We start from the raw sequence: 23263 nt of genomic DNA on the forward strand, positions 1-23263 counted from the left end.
GGCTGCGCTCTAAAATCACATTAGTTCAGCAGGAGGAAGCCTTAATTTCATTTCTGGTTATACTTGACAAACAGAATGATGCATAATTGAAATGAAGCTTTAGTGCCAACAAGGCGACTTAGGAGATTTGTGTTGAAGAAAAAGATAATCCAGTGACTGTGTGTAAGAGGTGAATCCGCAGATTTTTTTTGCAAAAGAATATGAAATATATGAGTCTTCCAAGTTTTCCTTCTCCCACATTCAAACATGCAGATAATCCGATACTTTGCGACACAGCGCTGAGCGATTAAATCTGCTCTTTTTCCAATCTTTAAAACAGCATTTTCAGGGAGCAGAAGTCATTTTCCATCTGCTGAGGGTTTTTTTTTTTTTTTTTTTCCCTCTGCTTTTGTGATGGAGCCTTTTCATGTACCTGATTAGTGACTCATCTACAGGTACTTTGTTTTGTCTCTTCAGCCCTTCTCTCCGTGCACATATACGTCAATATCCTCTCTCCGGATCTTAATATTTCTCCTCATCTCCTCTGTGATGACATCACCGTGGAAAATATATTTCCTTCACTATATTTCTTTTACATCTCTGTCCTTTGGGATGTGACAGGAACTCAGGGCAATATTCTGTTTAATACCTGTTCTATGTCTCTGGGTTGCTTTTTAACTCCCCCACATCTTCTCTTTTATCCTCTTTCTTTCTTCTCTGCACACAGAATTTGTGTTCAGCGATCCACTGCAGTCAATCTGCTCAGTCCTAAAACTTACTTACCTACTTACTTTGTACACGTTTTCCCACTTTTCAATTCTCATCCTCAAACTGACATAGGAGAATACAGCAACATAGAAAGTCGAGGTGGACACAGGCTTTTATTAGACACAGGGTACAGAATGATGGAAACAAACTCTAGATCTGGACCTTCAGCTTTTTGATGCACTTCCAGATCCTCCGCTACAAAAACATCTATCCAACTTAAAGCAGTAGTGTAATATGAATAGAGGCTAATGGCTTTCACCATGACTCATCTCATCAGTGGATGTCACAGAGAAAATAAGGGCTTCAACTGTTCTTTTTTTTTTTTTTTTTTTTTTTTTTTTTTTTTTTTTTTTTTGTGTATTACTTAGATATGAGATGGGCACATGCAGCCCTCTGTCTATTTTTGTGTGGCCCCCAATATAGACACACAAAATTAGAGGGGAAAAGATGAACAACACCACGAAATGACTCCGAAAAACATACAAAATGACCATGAATTACCCAAAATCACAACAAAAAAGACAAAAAGACAACCAAAATACACAAATTTACTCCAAAAACACACAATCTGATCATATAAACACAAAATATATGAAATAAAAACAATTAGATAAAAATACACAAAACGACACCACGAAAATGACTTAAAAAACATACAAAATGACTATAAATGACACAAAATGACAACAATAAAACACTAAAGGACAACAAATATACACAAAATTACTCAAAAAACACACAATATGATCAAATAAATACCCCAAAATATATATGAAATGACAAGAATTAGAGAGAAATACATAAAACGACACCACAAATTCACAAAATGACTGCAAATAACATACAAAATTACCAAAAAAAATACACAAAAAACAGTTAGACAAAACAATTAGAGAGAAATACTTAAAACAACAACAGTAACTCACAAAATTGCTCCAAAAACACAATATGATCACAAAAATATACAAAATGACAACATTCAGAGAAAAGTTGAAAAAACAACACAAATTCCACAAATGAACAACATAAATACAAAACGACAACAAGATTACCCATAAAAAACTACAAAAACACAACATAAGAGGAAAATCAACTAAATGACTCCAAAAACACACATGACAACATAAACGTAATAAAAACCCTTTGTTCTTTCCTGTATTAATGCTCAGATAATGACAAATGATGACATGAATAATGACATGTGGCCCTCGGATTAATTGAATTCAATTCATTTTTTTTTGTTTTAGATTTTGCCCATCATGCCTTCTGTTATAACCTATGGAAAACATTTCTTATGGCGTGTTCATTCCTATTTTTATGACATAGAATAATGTAAATGTACGCAAGCCACTGTTATTTATTTATTTTTAAATACACTAAATAGCTAATAATAGTTGTGATTAGGGATGTCCCGGTACAACTTTTTCACTTCCGATACGATACCGATATTGCAGCTTTGAGTATTTGGCCGACACTGACATTGAACCGATACGATATCAGCACGAATCATACATACTTATTTTTTTTTTTTGTAGTGTGGAATGTGAGAAAAGTCTTGATCAAGTGATGTTATTCAAACAGAGAACAATAGTCAGCAACAGTAGGTATGAGAAAAACTGACCCATTTATTATTAACCAATTGGTTACATACATTTTAACCTTCAACATAATATTTACAGTATTCTACAATTAAAAAAATAGAATATAATATATATATCGGAGATTTTAGATGCAGTCCGATAAAATCCGATATTAGTTTTCTGGCTGATATCGGACCGATATCTGATATCAATATTGGATCGGGACACCCCTAGTTGTGATTTCTTTTTAAATTTCCCTCCATTTCTCCTACTTCTGCTTCTATTCGTCCATTTATTGTCGTTATCTCCATTCCAGATTTGTACTTAGAGGTTGATGATTCCTCTGACAGCTACTTGATCGTTACCTGAAGCTAGAAATGAATATGCATGAGTTCAGCCGCACAAACTGCTGCTCTCAGCGCTTGTGAGAAGGAAGATCCACTCAGCAGACGGGGGTGGGAGAAGGGAAAGGGTGAAGAAGATTTGGGAAGTTTGAAGGATGTGAAAGACAACAAACTGAAGGAGGACAAAGATGGAGTGTTGGATGGCGATCATACATCCCTCCTTTAGTGTTGCTCCTACAAACAGAGCAACCAAGGCTCTCCTGCTCTCAAAGTCTCTCTGGTGTACGAGTGAGGCCGAGACTTTTTCTGATTAAGATTTCATACGCACGCACGCACGCACTTATGTAGAGGTGTTTAAGTGTTCTTCTCCTTGACTGTCTGTTCGCATCATCTTTTTGAAGCTCTGCATGGTTGCCAGGCAGCTCAGCAGTCAGACACTTTGGCAATGCGTGTGCTTTTTGATAAGCAGCACACGTCACTGCTGATACTCTATCAGGTCAAAGCCACATCGGCCGGTCAATTGTTGGTATTATCTAAGGATAACACAGTTACCCGACAAGATGCATGTTGGACAACAATATGCTCTCTGACTGTGGTTCACAAACTTTTTTGGCTCAAGAATCCATTTCTTTTACTTTTGAATCCACGTACCCCCTTTGTCCGACCAACATATTTTGCTCAGAATACTGTGGAAAAAACAAGAGTTAAATGATGGAAATAATGAGTGTTAACACACATTTTGTAAATAAGTATTTAGTATTTAGATTTATTTCTATAGTTTTTTTTTATCATTTCCAGTCATCTCCCACTTGATGTGGGACCAAGACTGACTCTTGTTCTAATCAAGATAATTTACATCAGGGATGGCCAATCCTGCTCCTCAAGAGCCACTAGATGTTTTTAGATGTTTCCCTCTTCCAACACACGTGATTAAAATGACCAGGAGTATTTTCAGGCGTCTGCAGAGCTTGATGATGAGTTAATCATTTGAATCAGGAGTGTTGGAAGAGGGAAACATCTAAAAACATCTCGTGGCTCTTGAGGACCAGGATTGGCCATCCCTGATTTACATCATCATTTTGTGTGTTTTTTGCATAATTTTGCGTGTTTTTATTTTCATTTTGTGTATTTTGTTGTTGTTTGTCTGTTTTTTTTTTTATTATTATTATTCTGTATATTTTTCTTGTATTTTTGTTGTTGTTTTTATGTGTTGTTGTTATTGGTATGGTATTACTTGACTTATTCTCTCTCAGTGTGTGTTTTTGGTTGTTTATAATGTTTTGTACATTCCTCTGTTATTTGTGTGTATTTTGTGGTGATCTTGTATATTTTTCTCTCATTTGGTGTGTCTTTGTTTTGGTTTTTTTAAGTGTTGCTGGTAAGTATTTTTCTCTCTGTGTGTGTGTTTGTGTGTGTTTGTGTGTGTGTGTGTGTGTGTGTGTGTGTGTGTGTGTGTGTGTGTGTGTGTGTGTGTGTGTGTGTGTGTGTGTGTGTGTGTGTGTGTGTGTGTGTGTGTGTGTGTGTGTGTGTTTGGTGTCATTTTGTGTATTCTGTTGTTGCCTGTCTGTTCTTCTTACTATTCATTATTATATATCATCTTATCTTGCGTGTCTTTGTTGTCAGTTTGTGAGTTGCTGGTGATATTTAGTATGATTATCATTTTTAACTAAAACATAAACATTATAAACCCATGTTTTTAATGCTTTCATTGCTATTTTTTCTCTTTGTCTCTCTCTCTCTCTCTCTCTCTCGCTCTCTCAAGTACCAACCTGTAGTGCAATTGTGTACCCCTAGGGGTACACAAACCCCCTTTTGAGAAACACTGCTCTATGTGATGCTAAAAGTCTCAATTCCAACATCCATCCATTTTCATACCCGCTTATTCCCGTTTTATCAGGGTCGCGGGGGTCTGCCGGTGCCAATCTCCGGCTCTCATAGGGCGCTGGGCGGGGGTACACCCTGGACAGGGCGCGAGTCCATCACAGGGCAACACAGACAGACAACCACTCATTCACTCCTATGGGCAATTTAGAGACTCCAATCAACCTTACAGTCATGTTTTTGGATTGTGGGAGGAAGCCGGAGTACCCGGAGGAAACCCACGCAGCACGGGGAGAACATGCAAACTCCACACAGAAAGGACCCAAGTGTCCACCCCAGGGCTTGAACCCAGGAGCTTCTTGCTGTGAGGCGGACGTGCTAACCACTAAGCCACCGTGCGCCTCAAATATTAAAAACTGTATGATCTGAGTCAGTGTTTCCTACCAAAACAGTTCAGAATAGAAATACTGTAACTGCAGAGCATGAGGTACAAACTATACCATCAACCTCACTGCTGTTATCGTCATCATCATCATCATCATCATCATCATCATCATCATTGCTTACTTTACACTCAACAGTAAAATTGTATCTGCTGTTCCACATGCTTAAAAACATGCTGACCCGTCAAGTTCCAACCATCTGCGTCTCCTCGAGTCTGACTTAATTATTTCCACCGGCATTTCTTCCAGACACCTGCAGGTATACGTCCCACCCTTTTATTTATCAAGGTTGATCAAATCTAGCACAGTTTGTGCTGGAAAAACTGGAAACACTATTGGTTTGTGTTGCATATGGAGAAAACGGACAAGGTTATGTAGACGTGGCTATGTGAATGTAAATATTTATACAAGCATCGTGTTTGCTAACAGGCAGGGAGGATGGCCACAATGTCAGAGCATGATAGTGAGGATTTTATGCATTTCAGAACTAGACTTTTGGTTGGACAGCAGCAAAAAAAAAAACAAAACAATCATTTGTATTTTATACTTTCACTTTCTCAAATTTAAATGTAATTGAAATTAAATGCAGTATAAACATATCTAAGCTGGCCCAATTTGTCACTTCATGCACTAATTCTGGCCACAATAAACATGATCAAAAGCTAATTCTAAAAAAAAAAAAAAATCTCTGGAGACACCAAAAATGTGTAAATATTAAAATGGGGTCACGACCCAAAAAAGTTGGGAACCACTGATGTAATGTCACGTACAATGTAGCCCTACAGTGAAATGTGTCTCTTGTTTCTTGTTGAGAAATAATATATAACAATAATAATCTGTAACCATGGATACTTACATTGGCTAATGTGTTATTTATGGCAATGCAGGGATGCTCCTAACTGCTGGTCAATTTATATTGTAGTTTCCAATTTTATTTTATTTTTACATGTACCCCCTTTGACAATTTGCATACCCCTGGGGGTACCCGTACCCCACTTTGGGAACCTGGGCTTTATATAAATAAATACTTTGAAAGCATTGATTTCTGTTCTGTGTCTTGCAGCAAACAGTAAAGACTAAATAAATACCAACATAGTATAATAATAATAGTGTTGTAATACAACTGTAAATTAAACAAAGATAGAAAATAAAATAAATTTAAATAAAATGTAAAACAAAAACAACAACATTAAAAAAAAAACACAACAATGTGCAAATGAGAAATGAAGGAATATGGTTGGGGGGGTGAGGGGGGTTATCAGTGTTGTTACAGTTATTGAGTTAAACAGTAAATAAGTATCTGATGATGTTGTTTAAATAAACAACAACAGAGATGCCACAAAAGCATTTTTTTTTTTTTTTTTTTTTTTGCTTCTTTCTCTCTGGGCAATGAGTTACACAACCACACAACTTTCTAAAGAACTTTTCTCCAGAGAATTAAATTGCACTCTCCATAATTAACATCATTTCCTTGTCTTTAGTCCATGCAAGTTAAAAACAAAGATACAGACAAACCTAATCTTGTTTGGGGCGAAATCGCTTTTGTTGCAACGAATAACATAAGCACATTCAACACAGAAAAATAGGACATATTTTATTCAGATTCGACGTCCTCCGGGGGGATCTTTATTTATTTAGACCATTTTGTCCAAATGAAGAATCGCTAGTTGCGGGGGGAAAATAGCTTGTTGCTTTTGAAATCATGAAGTACCTTAATCTACTCTCATAAGAACAAAGCTTCCCCCGTGCATGGCATTTTGCTCAGTTTATTATATCTTGTTGTGGGTGTGCACCTGCTGTGTAAATGGGTGTCCTGAAGTAGGTGAAACATGCCTTCTGTTGCTCTCCTCCTCATTCTGTTGACAAATCTCTTGAATGTGTTAATTTCCGCGTGGGTATTTAAAAATTAGTAATTTGGCAGGCACTCTGTGTAAAAGCTCCTTGATGGGGCCGAGAGCTTCCTGACAATGACAAGATGCCACCTTCTGTTTGGAAAGGTTTAATCGAATGTTTTCCACTGTCCTATATTTTCTTATTTTCCAAATTATTGTCCCTGCTTCTTCCATTATAAATATCATGTCTCTTACCCCCTGTTTGTACTTATCCCCCCCCACCCCCCATGCAGGCTTCCTGAGCACTGGAAACCAATCGGCTAAGGGGAACTACGGTTTGTTGGATCAGATCCAAGCCCTACGCTGGCTCAACGAAAACATCGGCCACTTTGGAGGTGACCCAGAGAGAATCACCATCTTTGGCTCGGGAGCCGGCGCTGCCTGTGTCAACCTGCTCATCCTCTCACAACACTCTGAGGGTCAGGTTCATTCCTTATCATCACCACTTATTGCAGCCGTGCACCCAAATCAAAAGAGGTGTTTCATTATTATTTCAGGGCAGCAGGTGGATTATTTCAATGACATTAGTGAACTATAGTAAAGTAGGGATGGTGAAACATGTAGAAATCAAGATTTGTCTCTTATTGTCTCAAAAACACTCTAATTCTTCTTTTATTTTTAAGAGTTGACAACCTGTTGTCATCTATTGCTAAACGATGAAAATCAAGGATTTTTGACCATTCTTTATCAGTCGCAATTTTATTAAAAGCACTTTTAATATTTCATAGACTATCCTCGGCTCATACATATGGGATTTTCAAAGGCTGACGCAGATAACGATTTTTTATTTTTTTTTTTTATTTCAGCCGATGGCCGATATCTAAAGCCATTTTGGAAGCCGATATTTGGGTATCATCGATTATTAAAGACAATTGAAACACTCATATAATATAAATGTATATATTAGAAATTAAATTAAATACAGCAATAGAACTCTTAACATTTATTGAACTTTAAATACCCGTACACAACCAAGTAAAACAAAATTCCTTATCCGATTAAAGATATAATAGGATAAGGATATTTGATCAGGCACTATTATATTATATCCTTATCCTATTATATCGGCTTTTTATTTGTAAGCCTATTGGCTCCTACCTCTCTCATGCATATGCTATTATTATTATTAGTTTTTTATTTCTTTTGTATATGTCATACATCCGAATGGAAGTTTTTTTTATGTTCTTTCTTTTTTACTTTAATGACTACTCTAAAAAATACAAATAAAAAAAATCGGCTGATAGCCAATATTGAAAAAAGTTCATTTATCTGTCGACCTCTGGATTAAAGGGATACCCAAGCCAAATAACAAAGACAACTCAACTGAAAGACTATTCTATAGTAGGAATGAAGCAGTTTAAAGCACACTTGTGCAGGCTGACGTGGTTGACTAACTGACTACTTAAGGAAGCTCTCCATTGGGTAACCCTAAACTGGTTTAATGAAGTTAAAGGAATCTGGGTTTAGGTTGTACCTCAGACTTGCCCGTTTAAAAGTTTCTTCCTTCTTTAGCGGAAGTTTTTAGAATGAACATTTTTAGGAAATCAGGTCCACAGTGCCCTGTCCTTACAAACTTCTTAAATAGGATTTTAACACAGCAGGTTAGATTTTACAACAAAACTATAAATGCTTTATTCCAGGGGTTCTCAACTGGTCTCACCCTGGGACCCACATTTTGCCACGGTCATTAAATCGCGACCCACTTTTTTTTTGGAATTCAACCAATCAAATTTCGTTTTTCAAAAATAGCTGTTGAAAACACAGATACAGTGTTTTTAAAAACATAAATCTGTATATTTTCTTGTGCAACAAGATGTATTTCACAGTCAAAAAAAAAAGTTTATTTCAAAATAAAAGACAAGTCCATCATGAGAGACATTAAGTATTTATTTATTAGTACAGGCACACTTTTGGGTCCTGACCCACCAGTTGAGAATCTGATTTTTATTCAATTATGAAATTGTATTATTCTTTGTACTATAATAATTCTTTATATGTTTAATTGAATGGTTTTGCAGTATTTGGTTTCTTAGTTTGGATAGATATATGAGCTGGAACACTTAAAGCTGCTGGAGATGATTTTTTTTTTTTTTTTTTTTTTCATTTTTATTAGATTAAGACATCGTGTACGCTTCATCAATCAATAAATCAAAGATAATTTGCAAATAATTGATATTTTCAGAAAGGTTTCACACATTGCATTGTGGGATGTGGAGTCCCATGGACGGATGCATGGAAGTGTTACTACTTCATTCTGATTTCTGCAATTGCGCTTTGAACGTGTTTCTATTGAAGGTTGTTTTGGGGGAGGAGCCTCGTAAGTCCCGTGAAATCACATCCCGTGAGACTTTGCTGCAGAAAGACAAACTCTCCAAACCTCCTTATAACACTCTCCATTCCTGTGTTGTTTCACGTCAAACGTGGAAGTATAATGCTTTACACGTACCGCGCCATGTTTACTCGGAGAGAAGTGGTCACGTGACCAGGTGCGTCCACTTTCTGTGACGTGTGTTTGCGGAAAAAAGTGTTTCCATGGCGCTTTTGCGACACATTTCAATATCGAATCGATATCGGAAATTCTTCCTCATGAAAGCGTCAACATTTTTTTGCGATATTTTAGCGCTTTTTCGAAATTCAGGTGTTTCCATTACCAGTTTTTATTGCGCTATTTAGATTTTTTTTCACGTTTCCAAGGGTCATAAAAACGCAGCTACTGTCCTCCTTGTCTGGTGAACATACACAAGAAATGACACAAGAATGAAGTAAAAACATTCTATGCGTCTGTTTACGCTACTCCATTTATTGATCTATGAGACCTACACTTTGTCTTTATAAGATTAAAAAAATAAATAAAAATATTCTAATCCAGCAGCTTTGGAATACTACATTTTGTGTTTCCCTTTATCAAATCCTAAATTTGACCTTGTGTTCTTGGTTTTTAGGATTTAAATGGTATTTCAGTATGTTTCGTAATGAGGAGCTCATATACACAGATATAGATTTCAATTCTAGTATTACGTCTTTTGGTACTGAACACTTTTATGACCCAATTTTCACACATTTGATCAAGCTTGTGGCTCTAATCCGCTTCTTTTCATATCTTATATTAAAGGTTCTATTTTACTGCTGGTTCAGTATCAAAGGGGGTTCCGTTGACTCGCTTGACTCTCTTCTGCAAGCAGACAGTGACGGATAAAGTTGGATGGAGAGTTTTTGAAGGCGCTGTGGGCTTGTGTGTGAGTGCTCGGGAAGATGAATTGAGAAGTTGAGCTGGAGCTGCAGCTGAGAGGCTTCCTAATTGATTTCACAGGGAGCGGAGCGGGGGTGGGGCACATGCAGATTATGGGGGTGGCGCTTAATTATTAATGAAAGAATCTGCAGATAAAACAGAGGGACAGCAAGCCTCTTTACATAACAGCGCAATGGTGCAATTTTCTTTCTTGTTCTTGGTGGCTTCATACAATACGCCCACTGCTGTGTGCTCAAGTGTCATCACTTCTTCTTCTTCTTCTTCTTCTTCTTCTTCTTCTTCTTCTTCTTCTTCTTCTTCTTCTTCTTCTTCTTCTTCTTCTTCTTCTTCTTCTTCTTCTTCTTCTTCTTCTTCTGCCATCTCTTGTGGCATGTAACAGAAACGCTTGATTTTCTAACACTACTGTTCAAAAAGATTGTCTTCAGCCTTGAACGCAGCAGGATATGAGCTTCATTATGTTGCACATGTAATACGTTACAATTGCTCTTCCTCCAACACATGCATTATGTATATGCCTTCTGCTATTACGGCCTTGAAGGCTCTGCTAGTGGCTGCTCTACCTCAGAAAATAAAGATGACTATGTTACAGCTGGCTAAATGAGAGTTAAATTTGACTATATGCTATTTTTTTTTACATTCAAATGTTAGGCCTGTTCCAGAGGGCCATTGCTCAGAGTGGCTCAGCCATTTCTAGCTGGTCTGTAAACTACCGCCCAATGATGTACACCAAGATCCTGGCACAGAAGGTAGGCTGCACTCTGGAAGACATGGTGGAGTTGGTTGACTGTCTGAGGAGGAAGAGTTTTCGCGAGCTGGTGGACCAAGACATCCAGCCTGCACGCTACCACATCGCGTTCGGGCCCGTAGTGGATGGAGACGTGGTGCCGGATGACCCTGAGATCCTCATGCAGCAGGTAACCAAAGACGTCACTGCACACATATTCTAATTAAGGTTTGTCAGTGACAAACTGCATGTCACTCATGTCTTCCTATTGGTGTGCCTTTCCTGTAATTCCAGGGAGAGTTCCTTAACTATGACATATTGCTGGGTGTCAACCAAGGAGAAGGTCTGAAGTTTGTGGATGACAGTGAAGGAGAGGATGGAATATCATCTGTATCTTTTGACTACACAATCTCCAACTTTGTTAACAATCTTTATGGATACCCTGATGGTGAGAAGCTTATTTTTTTTTACACTTAAATGCACTTTATTGTGTTTCAATGCTTTCAAGTGTGAACGTTTAGTTTTGTTACATGTTGTTATGATCTCAGACATATCAAACGGTAGGGCCAGAATTTATAATAGCAAGAATGTTACAAAATCTTCACGATAAAGACAATAATACTATACAGAAAATATTTTTTAATATATTTATAATACATCAAATGCACAGCTTACAAACTACTTTACATCCAGTTAGTGATACACAATATTGGATTTTTGGCCGATATTTTATAGCCGATACTGATATATTTTTTCCCTTGAATCTAATTGCAGAGATCGTTTAGTTTCTGTACTGGAATTAACGTATGGAATTATTCTCTCGTACTCTTCATCATGTTGGCCCGTGGGAAAATGCAGATATAAGATGGAGCTGAAAATGATGTAACATCAGTAATCATTCCTTTTTGCAAAATAAGAAAAAATACTTCAGCTTAGGTTTAGTAAAACGTGTCATATTCATTCATGACTATTGATTTTAAACTAAGTAATGAATATATTGCAGCCTTTGCTACTTAAATCAGTTACTACCTACTGACCTACTTAAATGTATTCAATGCATGATGATCCAAGCATCCCGTGTCACAGCGATACATGAGAAAGAAAAAAAATCAAACCATTTGGAAATCGATAACTTAACTCAATAATTATATTTTCAGATTGTTGATTGGCTCATACCTTCATTGATTTACAAGCACTCCTGCAGTCTGCTCCACACACACAAGATGGCAGTGCTTAGTCAAGCCTCTCCAAAGGCGATGAGGCGTCTACAAATATAATGTCTATAGCAGGGGTTCTCAACTGGTCTCACCCTGGGACCCACATTTTGCCACGCACTTTTTTTTTAGAATTCATCCAAATTTAGTTTTTCAAAAATAACCGATGAAAACACAGAATTGATATTTTTTTAAACATAAATCTATGTATTTTCTTGTGCAGCAATATGCATTTCATGGTCAAAAATTTTTTTATTTCAAAATAAAAGACAAGTCCATCATGAGAGACATTAAGTATTTATTTATTTTTGACCAGCTGTGTGCGCCCCACCCAGTACAAGTCCACGACCCACTTTTGGGTCCCGAGCCACCAGTTGAGAATCTCTGGTCTATGGGTTGATCAAGAAAGGAAGTCAATATATTGAACTGATATAGCAAACCACAGATTGACCAATATCCCACATTTCATATCAGCCGATATCAATAACGGGCCGATAATATCGTGCAGCACTACATCCAATATCTATTAGGATAATTGGAATAAGCTTCTATTATCTTTTAAATATATTATTATTATTATTATTATTATTATTATTATTATTATTATTATTATTATTATTATTATTATTATTATTAATAATAATAATAAGATATAACATTATAAAGCAACATAGATGAATAATAAACTGCTGATGCTACACTAATTATGAAAATAAAAAAAATAATAACATCAATTCAGAAACTTCCCAATCTTTGCCTCTTATAATGTATTAAGAAAGTCTTATTTTACCTTTAGTAATTATGATACTGTTTGAATATTTTTAAGAAAATCAGAATGTGGCTTAAATCTTATTAAATTCTTTAGTCTCTTTTTGTGGTGTGTATTTGTTTCCCGAAGTGAAAATTATCCAGTTTCTTTCTTTGATTTTTTTTTCCTTGCATCAGCATTGGCAATATATATATATGATTTGACTTGTTAAAAAGAACATCATGTGACATTATAGTCTACAAAACATTTATTGTTTTTTACTGTTTCTAAAGAATGGCTCTCGGAAGCCAAGAAAAAGAAGTTTAAGGTATTTATAGTGTCGAGATAAAAATACACGTCACTTAAAATCTTTTCCATCTTTCACAAGGTAAAGATATCCTGCGGGAAACCATCAAATTCATGTACACAGACTGGGCTGACAGGGACAACAGTGACATGCGTAGGAAGACCCTCCTGGCTCTGTTCACTGACCATCAGTGGGTGGCCCCCGCTGTCGCCACCGCCAAACTCTACACGGAGTTTCAGTCGCCTGTGTACTTCTACACCTTCCACCACCACTGTCAGACTGAGGCCAGGCCCGAGTGGGCAGATGCTGCCCATGGAGATGAGATCCCCTACGTGTTTGGGATCCCCATGGTGGGAGCCACTGACCTTTTCCCCTGCAACTTCTCCAAGAACGACGTGATGCTCAGCGCCGTGGTCATGACATACTGGACCAATTTTGCCAAGACAGGGTTAGTATGAAATTGATACATGCAATGATTTGTTGCCAAAAATGATAATAAATGTAATTTCTAGGGGTAGGATGATACATTGAGTTCACGATACAGTAGACCAGTGTTCTTAAAAAAATAAAAAATAAATCTGATTAAAATTACATTTTTGTTTAGTGTGTCACATAAAAAATGTAAAATAAATAAATTAGGAAAAAATAAGAAATAAATGATGTCATTGTTGACATCAGGAAGTCACCCGAGTCCCAAAATACACAACCACTAACAGACCACCACAGCTCCACACAGGAAGCGTACATTGAAGACAAGTATACACATGGAAAATTAAGGTTTCTCTTATTTATTTTTTATTATATAGAACCATTTTCCTTTCTATTTCTTGCCTTTTTATATCTTTTTTTTTTGAATTTGTTACCTAATTAATTTTAAATATACGTATTACAAAGCCATTCAAAATGTATTATTATTTTATTATTTATTATTTTTGTAATTTTTTAGATTATTATTCTGTTTCTAATTAAAACACCATGCGCTGTATTCTATTCTTTCACTTCCTGAAATATAAATCTAGTTAAAGAAAATACAGTGTAAAAATTAAATAGTAATTAAATGATGAAATAATAATAACAATTATATTTTCATAATTTTTAAAATTATTGTTCTTTTTCAAATTAAAACACTATCACACAATCTCAAACAACTGTTTCCTATACTTTCACTTCCTCAAATATAAATGTAGTTTAAAAAAAACAAACAGTATAAAATATATGAGCTGGCGCATCTCGTCACTACAGTCAGTGCTACTCGTAACACTATATCACAAACATCATCAAAAAGTAATTTTTAAAAAAAGTCTCGGGTGTCACCACATATCAAAATGGGGTCGTGACCCAAAAATAACCATGCTTTTATTTTTACTTAAACTCTGGACCTACTTACATATTTACTCTGGGTATGACCTTATTAACTCAATAGGAATCTAAAACAATAAAAGCAAACTACCATAATCTGGTGTGTAATAGATATCACAATATCACTTGGATATTTTAATATCACAATATCATGATATATTGATATCGTCAAACCTTGAGTTTTTTCTACCTAAATGGATAACTTGGAAATAGATAAAAATTGATGTTACTCAAAGCATTATTGTAATTAGGTATATCATGTATCAGTGAAATTAACAGAACAACTAGCTTAGATCTGGATATAAATAGTTAAATAAATCATGTTGGGTTGGGCTGCAAGAATCTATAGTCATTGTAGAATTTATTCTCAACATCATGAGATCATAAATCCTCTCTGGTTTTAACAATTCAGGCTGGCATTTTGATTTTATTAATGTTTAGGATGCCATTCTGTCATATGGTTTTTCTTTCGCAGATCAAGTGTAGCCTCTTGGGATTATGGTTTTGCCACCTACTCCTAATTTCTTTAATCATATGGCTACCTACTGACTGTAAGACACCAGGAACTGAAACACTTTGAGATTAAAGAAAGGAACAACCTACTGTAATGATTAATTTCTGTTTGTCTACAGTAAACCCTGTTTGTTTCATAACCATATCTTGAATCTAATGAAAATATCGTACACACATCGGCTCCTGTGGGCTGGATTACTGAAATTATGCTTTCACATACAGTATTTATAAAATACAGCTAAGGAGTCATGTCTGTCTTCCAGGGATCCAAACCAACCAATTCCTCAGGACACCACCTTCATTCACACTAAGCCAAACCGGTTTGAGGAGGTCTTCTGGACCAAATTCACCTCCAAAGACAAGCAGTACCTGCACATTGGCCTCAAACCTCGGGTCAGAGAAAACTACCGTGCCAACAAGGTGGCCTTTTGGCTGGAGCTGGTTCCACATCTCCATTCTCTACATGAGAAAATCATCAGCTCCACCACCACTCGACAGCCTTATCGAGGCACCATCCACTGTAAGTACCCTCAGGGTGGCACCCGCTCCACACGGCACCCTGTTATCTCCACTTACCCACCAGATCCCGAGCCAGAAAGTTCAGACAGACCCAATGTCCGGTACACGCCGCCATTTCCCAGTGACACAAGAGACTACTCCACCGAGCTAAGCGTGACAGTAGCAGTCGGTGCTTCGCTTCTGTTCCTGAACGTGCTGGCCTTCGCTGCGCTTTACTACAAACGAGATAAACGTCACGAACTAATGCAGAGACGCCACCGACGGCTCTCGCCGCAGCGTGGTACGACAATGGGAATGGGAGTTGGCATGGGAGTCGTCGGGGCGCCACCTCACAACGACTTGGCTCTGAGTCAGGAGGAAGAGCTCATGTCGTTGCAGATGAAGCAGCAGAGGGTGGAGCTGGAGCACGGGACCCCACTTCCATCCCGCGGCGTCCTTGGAGACCTTGAACCCCTTCGGCCTCCCGTGTGCCCACCTGATTACACGTTGGCCCTGCGGCGAGCACCGGAGGACGTGCCTCTGATGACGGCCAACACCATCACTATGATCCCCAGCACCATCAGCGGCATGACACCCCTCCACCCGTTCAACACCTACCCTCCTGTCCCGGCCCCTTCTTCAACACCAGTACCCAGCCACAGCAACAATGCCCTTCCACACCAACACTCCACCACCCGTGTATAGGACCAGGCACAGAGACACACCACACTAACTTCTCCATTGAAACACCACCTTCTCCACCTTTGATTACTTCTTTAATTTGTCCTTGTTTTCATTCAGAACTCAATTAAAGCTGCAGCATGTAAGATCTGAAGCAGTGAAATACCTCCAAGCCGTAATCGTTACTCTAGAGGGACTAGATGGATGGAGTTCCTTTGCTAGAAGCTTGTCTTCTTCAGTGCATACTGCTTTTCCATATTTACGCTCTTACAAGTATCTGGTGCTTTAAGCTCGTCGCTTATTTAGAGGCATCCAGCTTATCACAGTCAGACATCTAATGTGTAGCTTGGTTGTTTTTGCGCATGTGTTGCCGTGTCAGTGTAAAACTATGTTTGACATAGACTACAAATATTAATTTTTGTTCCTTTGAGAAAAAAAATATCCCAGTGACGAGCAGCTTTGTGCGTGGGGACATATGTCCCAGCAGCTGTCTGTTGTAAAGCGCTGATTTCATGAAACTTACAAATTGCAGCTTTAAAGGCCCAATCTGGAAGTGAATTTGGCACCCTCTGTTGAGCACTTTGTCCCAACAGCTGTCTCTGCATTTTGTGATTTTTGGAGATCATTGTTTAATGTGAAATGTACCAATAGAGTTTGGAGCACAAAAAGTAACACAATTTGAGTGTTTTTGTTTTTTTGTGTTTAGTTCAAAGCGTTTTACAAACGTATTTCGTGTTTCGTTTGGAACGCCACCATGTGCCATCAAACGTCAAAATGCATTTTCACCACCTTTGCAGATTGGGGCTCTAACTACAGGGAGGTGCAGGAAATCATGCAGAGTTTGTGGCACACAACCTGGAATCCAGGCTGCCCATTAGCGCTCGCTTCATCTCCGCCTCTCTGACACCAATCATGTCCATTACTTTATTTGTTTCTCACTTATTATCTCTCCATCTGGATTCCCAGCTCTGCTCATTTACCTGCTCCACTCCTCGCTCTGCATCTGCCCTTGTAGCTCTTTTCTTATTAAACCACTGACTTTATCCATTTCCACCGTCACATCTTTTCTCTCTCTCACACACAAACAGAATCATTTCTAGACTCTTTTTGTTTCCTTTTTAAGTCTTTTATACAAAAACACAAATGTAAATGATGTAATATTAATAAATTGTATGGATATGAATGGGGGAAAAAAGATATTCTGATATCTCGTTTTTACCAGCATTCTTGGTGCCAAGTACTGTGATAAAGTTCCTCTGTCAGAGGCGTCGAGCGGAATGCCCGAAGAGGTCCATCCTGACTGTATCTTTTGAAAGGAAATACCATCATACAAAGTGCCAACTCTTTCATTTTTCTTTCCGTTTGAGTTAAACTCAACGTTACACTGTGGTCGTTCTCTACACTGAAGGGAAATCCAATTCAAATTATTTTGATTTTAACCAGAATCAGTTTTTATTCAGTACTTTTCCATTTGAGGTGTTTGTTTGGGTTAATTTAAGCCTTTGTATTTTGTTTGTTTGTTTTTTTTTTTTTTCATTTTCAACATCTGTTTTAACATAAGCTGCACTTTGTGGTACTTTGGTGATTATTAAATTATTGAACGATGAATATTGTGTAAAACTATGATTATAACAATGAAAGTAAATATTCCTCTTTTTTTTTTTTCATTCTCTAACACTGAAGCTGTGCTGCAAACCTCCCAGACTGATGAAAGCCTTCTTAATTGCCCCTCTCTCGATTTTTTTGGTTTTTGTTGCTTTTGTTGTATCTCTTTTATCTCGTGCAACCATCAGAATTGCACAGCCAACGATTCTCGATCTCACCTGAAGATGACTAGGAAAAGACTACTTTACATGAAGATTTTTGTCTGTGAGTGACATTGACCACGTGCTTCAAGTGTTTTGAAGACTGCCTGACAGCTCTGTTTTGTTCATTCGTTTTCCTGTTTTCCTGATTCTTGCCTCCGCAAGGTGAGAGAGAAAAGGATGGGAAATGGCTACGGTCAGCCTTGAACACACGTCTCACGTCTTTTGCACAAGTGAACACAGTGGCGGGTCACACGTTGGGTAGTTCGGAGAAACGAAACAAAAACAAAAAAAAGAAGAAAGAAGACGGAAAAGGCAACTCCGATGACTGTAGGGAAACACTGGACAAATGCTGGCTCATCGGCGTTAGGATCAGTCGATGCACCAAGGATGCATTAAAACAAAAGACACCACTGACACAATACATACCACAAGAGGCAAGCGGATGCATTTCCCTCCTCTTTATGTCCGAGATCCTGTCCGCTTATAGGATCACGACAATCTGGAGCCAGACTGCTATTCTTCACGCTGGACTGGAGTGAGCCGTGAAGACAAAAAGATCAAATAAAAATAAAACAACAAAACAAAATGTACATTTTTTAAGTGTAAGTGACAAACTGGAATTTGTATATATTATGTTTGTTGTTTGTTTTGAGTGACTGGCCACATCGTTTTTGTTTTTCCTTTTTTATTTTGTTTGTGACAACAGGTGCAAGATGAGCTAATATAGGTTATTCTAGCACTCCTGCAAACAATGTTTGAAACTGTATTTCTCCAAAGTCAAAGGCAAATTCCAATGAGTTGGCGGCAAATGACTGTCACAATTCTGATTTAAAGTGTAACTAAACCCTGAGGTTTTGGCTGACATGCCTTGCTTATGGGCAGGGCTCCTGGAGCAGTTAAGACACGCCCATTTGATAGTATAAAATCTCCAAATAACAATCTATCCTATTCTATCTGCCTACTAAATACCCACTATATACCTCTCTATTTATAATTCTCTCCATCCAACCTGCTCGCCACACATTGCAGTCGATATGTGCTAGTTTTTATAGAAGGGGCGGGGCCAACAGTGGTGGTTTGTAGCTTATAAAGCCACCAAAATGTCATCGGCCCAATAGCAGAATTTGATTGTAATAGCAAGCAGTCACTTATTCCCTTACAACAAAAACACCAAAATGAAACACTTTGAATGCTTTAAAATGTCAAGAGTCGGACTAGGATTAATCAACAACGCAACTTCATACCAAAATAAGTTTCTGTTAAGCAGAAAAAATTGGATTTGGGGGTTTAGTTATACTTTAAAAATCATAAACCTAAATGTACATTTGAGGTGGTTAAACACGAGGCACAACCCCAATAAAACGCAAGTTCTTTTTATTGGTGGAAAAGCCAAAGAAAAAAAGCAGAGCGCTTAATAAAAAAAGGGGGGGAAAACTGTAATGCAACAATTTGGGGTTAAATATATTCTTTGAACCACAAATCAAGGAACTGTACTTTACTAGTGATGCTGTAGGATTTAACCGTTAGTGTCTCACGCTGTCTTGAGCATTGTCATACTGTGTAACTCCTAAACGGGAGGGTGTGGAGCTCTTTGTACCCGTTTGATCTTATTTGAGACTAACGGTGATGTTTGTTTTGCTACCTTTTACATATTTATCTCCTGATTATTGATGGGAGCGGTGACGCCGCTAACTAATGTTAGTTTGAGTCCCCCTCGCTCACAAAAACAGCAACACACAAATTACTGTTCCGTTATTTCACTTACTTTATAAAGTGACATTTGGAGCAGCCAACAAGTTAATGGAAGCACATGCACTGAGTTCACATGTTTACACAACAGGTTTGATGTTGTTTGTTAGCATGAGAGGCAGAAGGGAGAAAAATATATCCACTGATCCAAATCTCTTGGGCTTGATCCATTCAACGTCAGAAAGTGACAGGAAGGCTTGCACCTGTTTGTCTGTTTCTTTTAGTCTTGATTCAGTTTTCTGCTTGAGGCTCGAGATACTGTGAGAGCGCAAAATGTCCAGATGGGGTTGAAAGAAATCAAATTAAAATTTCTATTTCAAATAGAGGCTATTACACACTGTATGTTGTGTATCTGAATGGAAAACATTAAAAGATATTCTTAAACAAGTGTTTGGCCCTCACTTTTATTGTAAGTACAGAGACCAGGTGTGTTCTCCAGTGAAAGAAGAATGATTTAAAACCACAATCATGGAGCTATGAGCAGAGCCAGGCCAGCAGGCCCCTGATTTATACATTTTATTGATCATTTTTCATACTGTTGATAGAAATACAGGAATTTTGGACTCTTTATTTATCTGATGTCTTGGTCAATTTTGGAAACAACTCTGTGTGTAGAAGCCAAACTTGCATTTAGCAAGTGTTTAATATTCTGGCATGTATTCCTATAGTCATAATGTATTTTTTATAAAAGAAAATTACTGCTTGTTCAAGACATCATAAAAGTAAACAGGAGTCAAGTTATTCTTATTTTATTTTTTTAAACAAACTGTATTTTCTGAAGCTTGTGCAAGAAGTTGAAGTTGCTGTTCTGTGTGTACAGTGAAATTTAAAGCTGCTTGCAGATAACTCAATGTCATCCAAAAGTTGTTCCCATAAATAATCTGGTGAGTATTTACTCACAAACAAATGTCAACAAAGGTAGAAATTGCAGCTCGAAAGTTGGTTTTTATAATTGACGCCACCAATAAAACAATAGGTTTGTTGTTAAATGCTCATTTGACTTGAACTTTGGAAAAGTCTTCACACATTGCATTGTGGAATTTGGAGTTCCATAGAACAGTGGTTCTCAACTGTTTCCACCCGCGACCTCCAAAATAAAGGTGCCAGAGACCGGGGACCGCCACTGTACCTGAAGGTGGTTGAACACAGACATGAACATAGAAGGACAGGGCCGACTATAGGGAAAATTAAAGGAAGAGCTTTTTGGGGCCCAATCATGAAATCAGCAAAATGATATTCCATTGTTCTATAGTCTGTGATCATGTATTTATTTATCTGAATATTATCCACTGTTATCCAAGAAGTTTGTTATTATCTGTGCCATAGTATATAGTCATCTTAAAGATTGAAATATTTGTTTTGATCAGGAAAAAATGAGTTAAATGTGACAAAAAATGGTGGAAGAGCTGGTGAAATGGGGTTTTAAAAACCAAAGAAATTGGTTGAAAGGACAAACGAACAAAAAAAGTGGTAAAAAGGGTTCAAAATGTCAATATTGGCTTAAAAGTGGCAGAAATTGAGGGAGAACAGGTTGGGTTAAACTGGCAAATAATTGGCATGACGAGTGAATGTGGGAGTTAAATTGGCAAAAAAAAAGGCATGAAATATGGTGAAAAAAGGTTAAAAGGGACAATAATGAGACATATGTGATATTATGTGGGAAAAGTGGGGAAAGGGAAAAAAATAGCAAAAAAGGCATTGAAAGTTTGCTTTAGTTGAAGAAAAAGGATAGAAATAAGCAAAAATGTGCTCAAAATGTTTAGAAAATATTCCTAGTTTCTTGAAGGCTTCTGGCGACCCCCTCCCAGTGTCTCACGACCCCAAATGGGGTCCTGACCCCAAGGTTGAGAGCGACTGCCATAGTAGAATGGCAGTGAAGCAGAAAAGCATTTTTTTACTTCATTATTACCATGATTTCTTGTGTTTCTTCACCAGACAAAGAAGGCCACTTGACGTAATTTGTGTCCTGCTTTGTTTATTGTGTTCTTCGTAATATGACGTCACTCCGATTTTGGCCGTATTCCAGTGTTTCCGTAGAATCAACATCCGCCATTGTTTAGTCAACAGCTTTCAATGTGTGAAAGCAGCAGAAATGTCTCTTTGGCTGGTTTTTTTTGGGGTCACGCTGGCATCAGTAGTGGATAAAAACAACTTTTGGATGACTTATACAGGTAGTTTTGAAAAATGTGATTTTTAGGATGAAGCAGCTTAAGCCATTATTTCTTTACTTGTATAATAGTAATACTTGTTTTTGCTATATTTAAAACTTGTTTACATTTGACAAAAAATATCTTTTTTTAATTATACTAAATACTTAGGAATACAAAAAAAAAAAAACTACAACTATAAAACAACAGCTGCCTGCATAAAGTCAGCAAGTTGGCACATCCTGGGCTTTGTTCAGGGAAGTGTCTGTACAGGACATTTGTGTGGCGGCAGGTTGAATCTCACCCCTCACGTTTGTACACTTACATGCTGGACGTTTCTGTCCTGATGTGTACAGACTTCTGCACTGCGGGGTGGTATCCGCTCAATGAGCATGTCTGCAATACGGGAGCTACCATATCCCATAATGAGACATCTCACAAAATATTATGAAATAGAACTTTAGGCTATTTACATAACCCCAGTTCTATGAGTAATATGAGTGAGATGTCTCACCAGACTACCCTTCTTGCTCGAACAAGTGAGAAGAGGTGCTTATTTTGAATGGAGGGTGTCTGTTCACTGTTCACCTCTTTTTATAGAAGGTGGCACTGTCCCTGGCAGACAAACATGGTTCATTAGCCAATCGGGATTGGCAGATTGAGAAAAATGCTTCTGAGGGCTTCAGATGGAGAATGCATCCCATAGTGAGACATCTCACAGATATTACTCGTAGAACCAGGGTTATGTAAATAACTTAATCCAAGGCTGTAGCAGTATTCAAACATTATTTTTAGGAATATTAGTTGGACCTGTGCCTTAATGGCATCAATAGTAGTAAAATCTTCCAATATCAAATATAATATCTACAATATCTAATGGCAGCAGGCCTGTAACATCAAATTAAACATTTATATATATATATCCCTCTGAGTTTAAACTTGTAGCCCATATACAAGATTAAAATTTCTTCATAGTTCCTAATTTCCTGAGACGTGAGAGAAAATAATGATTCAAGGTCTAATGTTAATTGGGAGATTTTACATTACATCAGTTCTGCCACTTGAGGGCAGCAAATCACCCAAACTTCCCCTCAGTGTGTCTTAAAGGGGACATATCATGCTAAATCCACTTTTTTAGTGTTTAGAAGTACAGGAAAGTTAAAATTAGTCTCTTCAGGTGCTCCGTTGATATCTTTATATTCTGTTTTGGTCATATTTTTCAATCTGTTTTGATTTTTCGATTCTCTATTACGTTTTTTGAACAAAAACGTCACAGTATTTGCAGCGGAACTGCCAAATTAGGACTTCGACTGCAGGCCCAACGGCATTTTTATTTTGTAGTCCAAGCTCAAGGATGCCGAAGTTACGAGAGGACAAGTCAAAATGTTCGGTTGTTGGATGCAGTAACCCACACGCTTCATTACACCATCTCCCAGCA

General features: G+C 37.6%; 1 protein-coding gene across 2 annotated transcripts in view; it reads left to right on the forward strand.

The window, feature by feature from the left end:
* Positions 1-17601, forward strand: part of nlgn2b (neuroligin 2b) — a 92808-nt gene extending 75207 nt beyond the window's left edge. The window contains exons 5-9 of one of the 2 annotated variants that reach the window (XM_028466017.1): positions 7061-7246; positions 10726-10991; positions 11096-11249; positions 13152-13518; positions 15206-17601. In XM_028466017.1, the coding sequence (XP_028321818.1) occupies positions 7061-7246; positions 10726-10991; positions 11096-11249; positions 13152-13518; positions 15206-16145 (1913 nt within the window). In that variant the 3' untranslated portion in view covers positions 16146-17601. The remainder of the gene's footprint in view (positions 1-7060; positions 7247-10725; positions 10992-11095; positions 11250-13151; positions 13519-15205) is intronic. The other variant, XM_028466016.1, reaches the window with a different exon arrangement.
* The last annotated feature ends 5662 nt before the right edge of the window (positions 17602-23263 follow it).

Source organism: Gouania willdenowi, chromosome 14, assembly GCF_900634775.1.
Source record: "Gouania willdenowi chromosome 14, fGouWil2.1, whole genome shotgun sequence".
In the NCBI taxonomy this organism is placed as follows: domain Eukaryota; kingdom Metazoa; phylum Chordata; class Actinopteri; order Blenniiformes; family Gobiesocidae; genus Gouania; species Gouania willdenowi.